The sequence below is a fragment of the Phocoena phocoena genome, chromosome 11 (assembly GCF_963924675.1).
Source record: "Phocoena phocoena chromosome 11, mPhoPho1.1, whole genome shotgun sequence".
NCBI lineage: Eukaryota > Metazoa > Chordata > Mammalia > Artiodactyla > Phocoenidae > Phocoena > Phocoena phocoena.
In genome coordinates, this window is record NC_089229.1 from 85,796,645 (window position 1) to 85,811,350 (window position 14,706).

Below are 14,706 nucleotides of genomic sequence, written 5' to 3' on the forward strand. Positions count from 1 at the left end.
ATAACAATGCCAAAGTTAGTATTAATGACAAGACCATAAAATGTACTGAAGCAATGGGGATTTGGTAATAATCCTATTTTCCATGTAGTTTAAAGTTTTTTTCTGTATGGTTATGTCACCCATGTAATATAGAGTTAGTTTTGGTTTGTTTTATGAATTTCTTTGGTTCTGTTAATTTAATTATTTTAAATTATATAAAATTTTTGCATGCTTTCAAATTAAAAATTGTACAACAGTTACATTTACAAAGTCTCATTTCCATCCTGTTTTCTCTCCCCTTTTTCCTTTCTTCCCTAACAGGTAAAGTTTTTATAAAAATAGTATTAGTTTTTAGTTTATGCTTCCATTGTTTCTTTTTGTTAATAAGAGCAAATACCTCTGTGTGTGTGTGTATAATATTTCCACCTTTCTATACTTACACCAAATGCATCACTATATACATTGTTCTACATTTTGCTTTCTTTCACTTAAAAGCATATACTGGAGATCACTTGATATGAATTGTGTCCCTCCAAAATTCATATGTTGTAGCCCTAACTCCCAATGTGATTGCATGTGGAAAAAGTAAGAAGATAATTAAGGTTAAATGAGGTCATAAGGGTGGGGCCCCAATCTGATAGGAATGGTGTCCTTATAAGAAGAGGAAGAGACACCAAAGGTCTCTCTCTCTCTGTGCACTGAGAAAAGATCCAGGGAATGAACAGTGGGAAAATGGCCAGCTGCAAATAAGGAGAGGTCTCACCAGACACCAACCCTATTGGCACATTGATCTTGGACTTTACAGCTTTCAGAACTATGAGAAAATAACTTCCTGTTGTTTAAGCCCCTCAGTCCAGGGTGTTTTGTTATGACAGCCAGTACTGACTAATATACTTGGTAACATTAGAGAGAGATTTTCCCCATTTGTCCATACAGCTGCATAATATTCTATTATGTGGGTTTACTATAGTTTATTTAACCAGCTCTTACTGATGTACATTTAGACTGCTTGTAGTCTTTTACTATTGTAACTAATGTCACAGTGATTGAACATCCATAAGATTAGACTTACTTCATACTTTTGCTAACACATTTTTGACATCAATTCCTAGAAGTGGGATTGCTAGGTCAAAAGATAAGTAAGTCTTTATGTAATTTTGTTAGTTATTGCCAAATATCCCTCTCCAGAAATAGTATAATTTTCATAACAGCAGTGTATAAGTGTATCGATTTTCTATTTGTATTGTAATACATGACAAACAACATTTGGTAATTTGCCTATCTGATAAGTAATAATCAGTATCAGTGTAGTTTTAATTTGTACTCTTCTTATTATGAGGGGTCTTTACCATCTTGTTATATATTAAGAGGTATTTACATTTATTTTTCCATGAAATGGTTGTTTATATCTTTTACCCCATTTTCTCTTAGGGTGTTGATCTTTTTGTTCTCAGTACTTAGGCGTTCTCCTTATAATAGGGATATTAGCCACCTGTCTGTTATATACATTGAAAAAAATTGTATGTAGTTTGTCATTTGCTTTATGATATTTTTGTCATTTTCAAGTATATATATTTTTTATACAATTTGGAAGGTTACTTTCCATTTATAAAATATTGGCTATATTCCCCATGTTGTATAATATATCCTTGAGCCTATCTTTTACCCGGTAGTTTGTGTCTACCACTCCCTCATCCCTATATTGCCCCACCACCACTGGTAACCACTAGTTTGTTCTCTATATCTGTGAGTCTACTTTTTTTGGGTTATATTCACTAGTTTGCTGTATTTTTTAGATTCCACATATAAATGGTATCATACAGTATTAAGTATATTTTCATTTTTATGGAATCAACTTTATGAATTATTTCTTTTACTTGAGATCTTTTTCACACTGTAGGTTATATCTGTGTTCTCAAAGGGAGGTAGATAGATTAATTACAGCCAGGGATGTACTTCAGGCTCAATAGCCTTTTTTCTAGATAATCTCTGTTTTTATATTGTAGAATTAGAGCCAGCCATGATGGCTTAAACCTCCATTTTTGTTGTTTTCCCAATTTTATCAGGATTATATTCTATCTTCACATATATCCATTTTTATATCAAGATTTATGTAAACCATAAGATTTATATAAAGCTCTGAATTTGTTTTTCTTCCAGGTAGTTCCTCTCTGTCAAGTTACAGAGGAACATTTACAATGGTTTTTACTATCTTCTTTAGAATATAAACTCTTTAAGGACAAAAACCTCATCTAACTTAATCACTCTGTTTTTTATGGGTTTTAACTAAAGAATATTGAAAAATCTGGTAGTCAGAAGAAATCATTCCTATTACGTTTAACAAATTGTGAATTCAAATCCACACTTTGATTGTTTGAATGATCTTATCTTTCTACCAATGATATATCCTAGTATTGAGAGTAGCTCAAAAGAATTCCTTCCATCTAATAACTTAAAAAATTATATTTAGACTTCAGCTTTTCTTACTGATTTAATTTTTGCTTTCCTCTCAGAGGGCTCTTTTATAACAGCAGTGGATTTTTTGACACTAGACCCATGCTAGATGAGACAAGATTGTTAAAAAATGCCACTACTCTTATAATCACTTTATCATGGGTACAGCATTGGTTCTCAATATTTCTGAAAAAAAGGAAGAGTGTAGTCCAGGAAAAGAGGGAGGGAAGAAAGATATGAAGGAGGGAAGAAGATTAAAAGAACAGGGATCTACTACTGACATCATTCAGTTATGTGTCATAATTCTGTAAAAATATTTAGAAAATTATTCAAAATACACTTGTAATGGCTACCATAATTAAAGCATAGATTATACTTACCAAGAACTCTTACTGCTAAGGTGTAGATACCCAGGGCAAAAGACTTAAGTTGTGGCTTAATGCACCTAAAATCAACAAAAGCATTATGATAAAAAATATAATAGTACATTAAAGCAAATAGTAATGTCAGTGATAATCTACTGAACACACATGAAATGATGTTAGAATTCAAGTAGCATTTATGGAGAATCCACTAGTATTCTAGCATAGGGAAAGCAAATTATGTAAAAGCCTTGTTCCATTATATGCAGTGTATCGAGGAATTTATAGTTAATATTTCTAAAAGGTAAATCACTCTTACATGACATATTCAAATGGTGTTAGGTAAAGTAAAATCAGATTTAATCAGTAAAATAACAAGGACTCACAGGGAAAAAAACTCTAAGAAATTATAAGAATTTGAGGCACAGTAAAGGATTAATAACCTATAAGTAGTTTTTGTGGGGTTTGGTCTAAAAGCACAGGACCCTATTGACTCAAGTTGAATCAGAATAATTGTGACATGTTAAGTGTTTTTGCTAAATAGTGGGGACCTGAATTTACCAGTCAAGTACAAAAGTACCTAAAATAACAAGACCATCCTTAATATGACTGTATAACTTTAACTGATGGATTGGCCTATAGATTTTAGATGTATAATCATGAGGATATATAATAACTACTGAGTGTTAACCATGGTAGTAAGTTCTTCATATGTATAATATTTAGTCTCTGCTTTAAAAGAGTCTAAAATTACAACTCTTCCCCTTGAAGCAAATGACATTTTCTTCTGACATCAAAATAAAGTGTGGTGCATTTGAGGGACTGGCGGTAAGGAAAATTCTTCCTCTATTGGCCTGATTATTCACTTGACCCAGGTGACTACTTGGCACAAGGTAAGCAAATGTTGGAGAAATAGGTACCCATGAAGAATGATCCTGGTCTGAGAATTCTGGGGCAATGCTTTCCCATCAAACCCATGTTTCCATTTGAAAGCATCAATATCTCATGTTCTCCTTAAGCCCTTTTACAAAAACAGATTTCTGGATGTTAGAACCTATCTTCTGTAGATCTTTCCTAATCAATTTCTATAATATAAGTTGTGGGAAATTAAAGCTATATACAATATTTTGATTACTTTCATTTTAGAAAAACTTAATATCCATCTTTTGATATATGAATTAATTTCAAAATCACATAATCCATCTCAAAAGATTGATTTACAATAAAATTTGACTTTTCATGTTTAACAATTTTATCGAAATTTGTAATATCTTTAGGTGATTTCGATCAGTTGTTTAACAGTAATACTTACAACACTAATTCAATGAGGAGGAAAATTTTATCACTGAAAATACTTGTTACAAAACTTTTTTTTTTTTTTTTTCCCGCAGTATGCGGGTCTCTCACTGCTGCGGCCTCTCCCGTTGCGGAGCACAGGCTCCGGGTGCGCAGGCTCAGCGGCCATGGCTCACGGGCCCAGCCGCTCCGTGGCATGTGGGATCTTCCCGGACCGGGGCACGAACCCGTGTCCCCTGCATCGGCAGGCGGACTCTCAACCACTGCGCCACCAGGGAAGCCCAAAACTAATATTTTAAAATTTGAATTTACTTATATATTTTATCGAGATCTAGGATAGGAGAGCCAATAAAAACTGTTCAAGCATAAATTATAACAGAAAAACTTCTATTCAACCACATTATCTATATAAAAACCTAAAGTGGGAAAAGCATAAAAGTAGAACAAGTTTCCTAAGAGAGCCGTAAGGAATCATAATGATTCCACAGAGCAGAGTTTGAAGTCACTGCTATAGATGATCACAGTATGTCATGTTAAAATTGGGGCAGGGAGAATCAGTGTTCACCTCAGAAGCAATATGTATCCAGGTATCCCGCCTAGAGATAAAGTATAGGATGTGATGACTGAAATTACAAGGAAATACAGAAACATTTGGGGACATCCATTATCTTTTTGACATCTGCCCACCATGCCTGAGGAATTTCCTGATTCTGAGGTGGCAATTCCCACACAGGTGCAGTTATTAAATATCTGTAACACAATAGGGGAAAATCCAATTATTGAGGTAACTTGTATATAAAATTAAAGACAGCTATTTATTTTAAAAGAATTTATAGTATACATTTATTTCATAAACAGTGGGGAAGTTTTTATTTTTCTGTGTTAGAATATATCAAGCAAAGCAAAATCTAGAGAGACATTTCATTATCCAAAGAGCAGATGGTCTACAAACTATTGAACCTATAGAACCATCTCCAAGCAAATCCCACCAAAGCCAACAGTACCTTATGTTCTTCTCTACCACTTCTAAGTCTAAGCCACCATTTTTGCTTGCTTTGATTATCGCAATGGTCTCTTCATGTTCAACATGTTTCTACTCTCTTTTCCACAATAACCCAAGTGAGCCTTTAAAAACAGCAGTCAGATTGCATCACTATTCTCAACCTTCCAATGACTTCCCATTGTACTTGGATAAAATCCCAAATCCTTATAGTGGCTTCCACACTATCCATCATGCAGCTCCTGAATCCCACTCTGATCTCATCGCCCAATGATCTTCCTCCTCTCCTTCTACTTCAGCCACACACATGGGTGTCTGTGGGGCCTTGGCCAACCCTCAAACATGGTGAGTCTACCCAGGCCTCATGGCCTTCCTATTTTCTCTGCTGAGCAATTCTTCTAGGCAGTTACATGGCCAGCACACACACTTCAGGTCTCTGGCATGCAGTGTTTTCAATAAATGGAAACTCTGGTTAAGAAAAATCTTCCAGTGCAACTAGAGATTATCATATTAAGTGAAGTAAGTCAGAAAGAGAAAGAGAAATGCCATATGATATCCCTTATATGTGGAACCAAAATACGACACAAATGAACCTATCTATGAAATAGAAACAGTCACGGACATAGAGAACAGACTGGTGGTTGCCAAGGGGGAAGGGTTTAGGGGAGGGATGGAGTGAGAGGTTGGGGTTAGCATATATAAGCTATTATAATATAGAATGGATAAAAAACAAGGTCCTACTGTATAGCACTGGGAATTATATTCAATATCCTATGATAATAAAGGAAAAGAATATTTTTTTAAAAAGAATGTATATATATGTATGACTGAACCACCTTGCTATACAGCAGTAATGAACACAACATTGTAAATAACTGTACTTCAATTAAAAAAAAAAAAGTAAATCCAAAGTAAAAGAGAAAAAGGAAAGAAAAACCTTCAAGCAGTTTGGGCCAAGGAGTAGAAGCCAAAGATCGGGCTTGGGGGAGGAAAGGAAAGAAGGAAGAAAACGAAGGGAAGGTGAAAACTCAGATTTCAGATGGGTGGGTGGTCTTATATCACTGTTGCTAGAGACCAATCCTTTCTTCTCTGAATAAAATGTCAAAAATAATAAACAGAGAAAATCAACAAGGATGAATTTGTCTACAGAAGTGTTTGCCTAAGCATTCTTATCTAGTTGATAAAAATACATAAATATATGTGTGGTTTAATTTTCAGCCCTCTAGGACTGTCAAATACAGGCAGATTTCATCAGCCACAAGTATAAAGCCATCCAGTCACTGTGCCATATACACAACGAGTGTAAGGAAGAATCTCTGCTTGGGATAGGGATGTAAAGGTGTGATTAGGGGGATGAATCTATTAATGATTGAAGTACATAATAACTGTTCACAGCTGGTTTCCTACCTATAGTTCCACCCTCATCTTCCTCTTACACCCTACAGGAACCCTTCATTCCAGCCACCTACTCTTTTAATCATTACACACATTAGCTTGATATCTTGGGCAGAGCTGTCCCAGAACCATCAACCTCCTCACAATTGGATCCCTGACCCCTGGGTCTAGACCTTTTGGGCTAGACTTCCTAATAGTGGCCTCTATTTGCCCTGTCCTCTAAAACCTGCAAGGACCAGGGGTCAGGAGAGATGGATCCCAATGCAGATGTTACTATATGATCTTGTGACTGAGACTTTCTCATTTGAAGCTAACATTCCTTATAAACAAAATGAGAGAACTAGATTATATAATTACAGAGTTCCTCCAGCCTATTTCATTATTCTAATTCTGACGGTAATTCTTCCAACAACTCTAGTTCTACTAGCAATGCTTATATTTCCTGTCTCCACACAAAAGAACAAGGGCAGAGTCAAAGCCAGGGATTCGACCGGTGTGGTCTGCTCCTAGGTTGGTCCCTGAGCCCCCATAGGATTGTATAGTTAAGCATTGTCGCAGGCCTGTGGTCACACACTTTAGAGAAGATGTCTTACAGTAGTCTTTCCACTCCCGGTGGAGGTTTGACAACCAGCAAGGCAAGCCGATGCATATGTAATTCCATTTGCACCACACATGGGTTCCCATTTTGTCTCTGAACATTTGCATCTTGAGTTGCAATCTGAAAAGAGAGCTCGTTCATGATAAGAGACAGGTTTGGTTCTGAAAAGAAATGTAATGGTATAAAATATTACCTCTTAGTAGGCAGCACCCTAATACTTTCAAAAATCAATGTTCTTGGGTGACATAAATGGCACTGCCAACAACGTTTGCTTTGGGGGAACACAATTGTCATCAGAAATGCCAGCTTCTGATCATTAAATGTGAATCCACTATTAAATAGCTTTCTCTTGAAAGTTATCTTTCTAGGTTTACAACTTCACATGATATCCAGTTCTTGGCTGATGGCTTTTACTAACAACTACTGACTCTAGAATCTTCTAATATTTTTCTATGCAGTGATGTATGAAAACAACTAACAAGATAGAAAAGTAAAGTAAACCTTAAGAGCAATTTATGACATTACTCTTATTATATATCAATATAATAACAACTTATATGATATTCCATCTCATAGAACTACTATGGATTTTGTCACCTCAAATGTAAAAGCAAAAGACCTTTGAGATGTCTTCTAGCAGGATGAAAGGGTGTTTAACTAGGCCTCCTAAGAAGTCATCCAGGGATATGTCATCTTATTCTCTTCTCTAAGGCGTTAAGTTTTAACTGAGACTGTGTTGTAGTATCTGAAAGTATAAATGTGTCTTTGAAAGCCTAGAATCAGACCACTGTGGACACTGTAGGGCTGAGATTTTAGAAGGTTAGAGCTAAAAGAACTGTGGGTGTGATCTAGGCCAACTTCTCATTGGGCAAATCAGGAAAGTCAGGTCCAAAGTAGGCAGATAATTTGCTCAAATTCACGTTTGTTAGTGACAAACCCAGAATTAGAACCCTTCCAGGCCTCTGGATTCTACATTTTTGTCTTGCATCAGACTTATTCTCATCATTGCAGAAGAAAAATTTCTTCCACTATCATATCTAAAGCTTATCTATAGTGTTCCTGTTTAATGTCCAGAATCAAAACAGCCTTGTGGAACAAAGAAACTCTGGATAACCCCTGGAAGCATGTTTATTTTATAAAGCCAATTCTTTTATATTACTGAAGGTACATTAAACTTATCACTTAGGGCAATCTTGAAGCAGAAATTAATTGCATGTATGTTTTATGTAGGATGTGTTGACAGTAGAGTTGTTATTTAAATTTTTAATTATGAGTTTTATCAAATATGCCAGAATGTTTATGCTGAAATGAGATTTTTCTTTCAAAATAGCCATGTTGGGAGGGGAGAGATTTCCCCAGTGATGTTGCTTTTTCTTTGGCTCCTTCCAATAACAAAGCTGCTCTTAAAGGTTAAATCTTTGCCACTGTTGAGAATATTCTAAAAAGACATGGAAAGCAATTTCAAAAGAGGAATTTTAAACAATGATAGCATTATTGCAATATAGTTATAGTCTTTTGAGATGAACTGCTTTCAGGGGCTAGTATTCAATGAATAATTATTTTGTATAAAAATATTTAATCTTTTATTATCATCTGAGTATACTTTTAATGTAAATCTCAAAATTTTTCTGTTGTTGTCTACTTACATATTTGCTTTGGCTTAAAGATAGCATAATGTTGTAGAAAGAACATTATACTTTGAGGAAGTTATTTGACCTTTCTAATCTCAGTTCCCTTTAAACGTGGGTAAAAAAACTTACTTCATAAAGGCATCTGAAGGTAGAAGTGAGATAATAAAACTAAGGTGTTTTCTAAATTGCAAAACATAAAGTACTTTACCACTGTCCATCCACCATGAGGATCTTAGGGATAGTAAAAGATGGCACAGGGCTTCTCCTCGCTCCAGAATCTTCTTGCAGCTACAACTAACATTCTTAATCTACATTGCTCACTGTTACCAAGGCAACACTACACTCCATTAAGTCTAACTGTTGCTTTGATAACTCTTAGAAGCAACGATATATGAAGTTTGCATTCATTAATTTTCCTGAACATTTTAGATGGCAAAAGTATAATTGATGTTCACTTAACAGGGGAAACCAGGATAATGAAGGTGATGGAACATGAACACAAGACAGATAGATAAATGTGGAAGGAAGCTGGAGAGCAAGCAGTGAGCAAGAAGCAACTGAACCATCAGGAAACAGAACATAATGTCAGGAGTGTTGGCCTTTGAACCACAGGCGAAATTTTAGGCAGTCAGGCAGATACAATCAGGGAGGCTGGCCTGGCAACTAGTAGCAGCTCAATAACTTTTTTTAAAACAAATAATGTATAGATAGGTGGAAGGATGAAGAGAACTGCCTCTGGTAACTCAGGTTCAGGGTAGAGTGATAGCAAGGACTCTTGGAGGGGAAGGGTGAAGTAGTTTTAAGACCCAGCCTTTAGACTCTGGAAACGAATCACCCACCCCAGGCAGGATGGCATAAGTCTGAAAGCATCAATAAATATTCTTGTGATCAGCTGCAGAGAGCTAAAGAGAACTGGAATGTGGGTCACTGGGTTGAGGGATAGCCATTTTCTCCTGAAATTTCCCTTGATTTGAGTAACAGAGACTAAAAAGCGTGGCACAGAGACCATTCCAGTTATCTAGGTGTTCAAAGAAAAAAAAATACAATTGTTTCCATGAGTGGCACATCTATTTTGTGCCAGGTAAGTACTAATCACTTCCGTGTATATCATCTCGCCTTACAAAACCTTAAGAGGCAGTTATTATTTCTATTTTTAAAATGCAAAAGTTGAGGCTACGTTAAATAACTCATACAATGTCACTTCACTAAGAATGGGTAGAGGCAAAATTCAGGGTCTGTATTTTCCACTATCAGGTTGCTGCCCTAAAGTAAGATGTGGATTTGGCATTCTCTATATTTCTCTAACACATTCAAATTCAAAGGAAATGACAGATTTTGGTGACAATAACAGCTTACATGTCATAAGCATTGTCCACTATTCCATAATATCCACTATCCCATAATAAAACATTAACTTCTTTTTCTTAGTTACAATGCTTAAAAATTAAATTATCTTATTTTGAAACTCTATCCATAATTTGATTAAACAAGGCAATCTCCTCAGATTACTTAATGAGTGAACATACCCTTGGTAGGAGACTGTTAGTCCTGCCACATCAGAATTTTCACAGCCCAATGCAAAAAGGGAAAGGAATAGGAGGTACCCAAGGACAGATGATCCCAAGTAGAGCTTTGCAGCTCCACACACACTGATTCTGAATTTTTTCATGACTATCCCCCCAGAGAATATTCCAAAGGCCACTGCAGGTATATTGATGAGCCCTGAGGAAAAAGAAAATTTTGTGAATCTCTAAAAGAAATACGAGTACACTCACACAAACTTTCTAAGGGATTATACAAAATTATACAATAGTTTCTGACGTATTATTAACTACTTGGCTAATTTAAGTTATAGAAACATAGAAATATTTAATAATTAGTTAATAGTTACTCTCCTGTTTCAAGATGACTAAACTATGACATGATTTCAAAAAAGATTAGTAGCACATTTCACATATACTGCCAGTGTGATTCTCCCTCTCAAGTTCCCTAGGATCTATAAGCTGTCCATGAAGGGCCAGTGTGATGGCGAAGTTCCTGGACAGCGTGTGAGATGTGCTTCTTTTCTTTCATCTTAGGTATTGTTGAGTCATTTAATGAGGTAGAAATTTCACATTGATTTCTTCATTGCACACCTTTTCCACTCACCATAAAATGTGTCTCTCTTACTGTGTTGGTCAAAAAGTTCATTTGGTTTAAAGTAAAAATAAGACATTTTTCATTTTCACCAAGAACTTTATTGAACAACGTAGTCAGTAACCAAACAAACTTTTTGGCCAGCCCGATAAAATGTTTACCATCTAAATATTCCAACTGGAAACATTAGCTATAATTTAATCCTAGCACCTACAGTTTGTTTCAGTTTATTTTATATGATTTCTCTTGAATTTAATATTTATGTTTATCCAAATATCAGGAAAGCTACAAGATAGTTTATTATTATATATTTTAGTATTATTATTATTACTATTATTATTTCAGCACACTTGTTCAAGTTAAAGACCCTATTCTTTGTTACTATCCCAAACAAGAGTTATGAGGAATGTGTAAACTGTTTCGAGATGCTCAGCAGAATTACGATATAAACTGGAAACTTTGATTCCCATACAGGTGCATGAAAGCCTTAGCCATTAGGATGAAACAGTAATGAGTTATAGTAATAATAGTACTTTAGGATGTTTTTAAAGCCTTTTTCCCAGTGAAGTAAAAGTCTTGGTTATATCATGGACCCTCACAATATTACTCTAATGTTAGAAGAAATAAGTATTAAGATTTTTATTTTACAGAGAGAAAAAAGTGCAAGAAAAATTTACATATTCATATAACCATTTGGGTGCAGACAAAGAAGTAAAATTAGCCATCCTTCTTGGGCATAATAAGAGGTTTTTTTTTCCCTCACAAATTAAGATAGTTTTCCATCACCTCACAGGTTTTTACTGTAACTTTACTTAATTCTAGAACACATCATAATACAATTCTAAATTTACTATGCTAGCTTAGCCACAAAAATAATAATGCTTTCTCTTATGATCATTTTTTCTCAAACCTCTTAATTTTTCCTTATTTGTGTAACATCTCCAAAAATTGAGAATGATAATCATTGCCAATGATAGTCAGTGTTGATGTATCTTGTCTACTACTTACTATCTTATTTAATCAAAAAATTTCAAGAAATTAAGCAAAAATAAAGAATTGCAATCTGTGTATTAAGAAGGAAAAGGAAAGATCATGTCCATGTAACTTCATAGTGATAGGAAAAGCCTAAATGAAAGCTTCAGCTGTCTAATCACATTTCTTTCAGTAGAAATTGGAAGGAAATTTTTTTAAAGCCCATACCCTTTAAAAACAAAACAAAACCATTTTATCACATACTTTCTAGTCCCTGACTTTGAAAAATTATTGTTGTTTATTTTTCTTTCATTTTATTTGTAAAATTAACACAAGAAAATGCTATTTCTAAACTTTAGAAAGAATGTGACCAACATATAAAAACATGTACAGTAAAATAAATTTTCATTGGATCAGTCGGCCCTTGAACACTTTAGGGAAATTTCTGTTTATTCTTTCCTCCATGTCATATCAAATGCTTTCTCTGAGAGAAGGGAAATGTGTCTTTTTTGTGCCTTTCCCATATGTTATTACAGAAAGGGTCATTCTCCCATAATCCAAAGAAAAAAGCTGAAGGAGAAAAGAGGGGTAGGAAAGAAGAAGCGAAGAAAGGGAGAAAATATATTTGTTGAATGAGAGCTATGTGAATTTACAATCCATTTTATATGTCTTTTTTCATCTTTATTTTAACCCAGTGATGCATTTCTTTTCACCATTCTATGGAAAATCAAAATAAATGTTAGGGATGTTGAATAATTTACCCACTTCCCTTACTCTGCTGTATCCCATACTTAATAATTTAAAATTACAATGCACTCAGGAAAGTATCCTAGTTATAATGACGTGGAATTACTAAACATTTTTTACTTAGCTCTCACAAAAGTACTTGAATTATCTATAGATATGCCAGAAACTATGAGGAATTAGAGTTCCAGGCAACCTTTGATAGATGGCTCAAAAAATTCTGATGATGAGTTTGTTTGGCTCTCAGAGTCCATTTCAGTATACAGAGTAGGGTCATGGATTAAAAGAAATCAGTCAGCCACAATTCAAAAGATAATTATTAATCAGATTCTTCCTGGCAGTTTTCCAAAAATAATTATGCCCAGTGAGGAAATACAACTCAGAAGCTCAGGGGAAATAATGTTATTCCTGGCTATATCATATATGTATGTATGTATGATACATATGCATGATATTGGGCAGGCCATTGAATCTCTCAGAATCTCACATTCTTTCATCTGTGCTAATTACTCTTAAAGATAATTTTACAGGTAAAACATACTTCATTTATTATCTACTTAATAAAGGAATGAGATTACATGTAATTTCATTTCTTTTCTAAGTAACTTCCCCCCCGAAGACCCTTAATTTTCCTTTATGAAATGAACTTTTCAACTGGAAAATTTTAAAGAACTTATTCATCATTCTAGTGGGCGCAAAATCAAAGGCCCCCAAATCTCTAAGTGTTATGCACATCTTGAATAATGAGAAATAAACATATACTTAAAGGTATGTTCTTCACTACAATTCATGGGGAGAAGATGGTCTCTTCATTTTGATAAATGAATGTTGACCTCCTTCACATAACACAAAAATACTTTGTATTATGTGAACATACTTTGAAAAAAATACTTTGAAATGGATTATAACCTAAATGTGAAAGTTAAAATAATCTACTAGGAGCAATATTTTTATTTTATTTTATTTTACATCTTTATTGGAGTATAATTGCTTTACAATGGTGTGTTAGTTTCTGCTTTATAACAAAGTGAATCAGTTATACATGTACATATGTTCCCATATCTCTTGCCTCTTGCGTCTCCCTCCCTATCTCACCCCTCCAGGCAGTCACAAAGCACTGAGCTGGTCTCCCTGTGCTATGTGGCTGCCTCCGACTAGCTATCTACCTTACGTTTGGTAGTGTATATATGTCCATGCCTCTCTCTCGCTTTGTCACAGGTTACCCTTCCCCCTCCCCATATCCTCAAGCCCATTCTCTAGTAGGTCTGTGTCTTTATTCCTGTCATGGTATTTTAATAGGGATTGCGTTAAACTTATAGATTGCCTTGGATAGTAAGGGCATTTTAGCAATATTCTTCCAATCCAAGAGTGTGGGATATCTTTCCATTTTTTGTATCATCTTCAATTTCCTTCATCAATGTTTCATAGTTTTCAGAGTATAGGATTTTTACCTACTAGGAGCAATATTAAGAAAACATTTTCATAACCTTGGGGTTTGACAAAGATTTCTTAAAACAGGCTCAAAATACCACTAATAAAAGAGCAAAAGATTAAAATTGGACTTGATTAAAATTAAGAAGAGTGAAAAGGCAAATTGAAGTCTGTGAGGAAATATTTGCAAAACATATATTCAATAAAGAACTTGTATCAAGAAAAAATACAGTACGCCTACAAACCAATAAGAAAAAGATTGACAATCCAATTAAAATGGGCAAACGACTCAAACAGGATTAACAAAAGATAATGAAATGACCAACAAGCCTGGGAAAAAATGCTCAACATAGTCAGCAGATGAATGCAAATTAAGCCACAATAAGATACCATCACACCCCGTAAGAATGGTTACAGTGAAAAAGACTGACAATACCAAACATCAGAAGGATATGGAGCAATTGGAGCATTCTTACACTTCTAATGGGAGTAAACATTTGCACGACTCTTTGGTGAAATGTTTTGGCAATATCAGCCAGATCGCAACATATTCCCTATGATCCAGCAATTCTACTCCGGGATATAGCCAAGACAAATGAGTGAATCTGCCTACCAAAATATGTGTGGAATGTTTGCGCAGTGTTACTTATGATAGCCCAAAGCAGTAAACAACCCAAATGTCCATCAACAAGAAAACAAACAAACTGT

At 34.8% G+C, this 14,706-nt stretch overlaps 1 protein-coding gene across 3 annotated transcripts in view; it reads right to left on the minus strand.

Moving 5' to 3' along the window:
• SLCO1C1 (solute carrier organic anion transporter family member 1C1) overlaps nt 1-14,706 on the minus strand; it is a 46,760-nt gene that overhangs the window by 4,562 nt on the left and 27,492 nt on the right. For all 3 annotated transcript variants that reach the window (XM_065886612.1, XM_065886611.1, XM_065886609.1), the window contains 4 exons: nt 10,242-10,437; nt 7,080-7,245; nt 4,657-4,841; nt 2,814-2,878 (listed from right to left, as the gene is read on the minus strand). In XM_065886612.1, the coding sequence (XP_065742684.1) occupies nt 2,814-2,878; nt 4,657-4,841; nt 7,080-7,245; nt 10,242-10,437 (612 nt within the window). The remainder of the gene's footprint in view (nt 1-2,813; nt 2,879-4,656; nt 4,842-7,079; nt 7,246-10,241; nt 10,438-14,706) is intronic.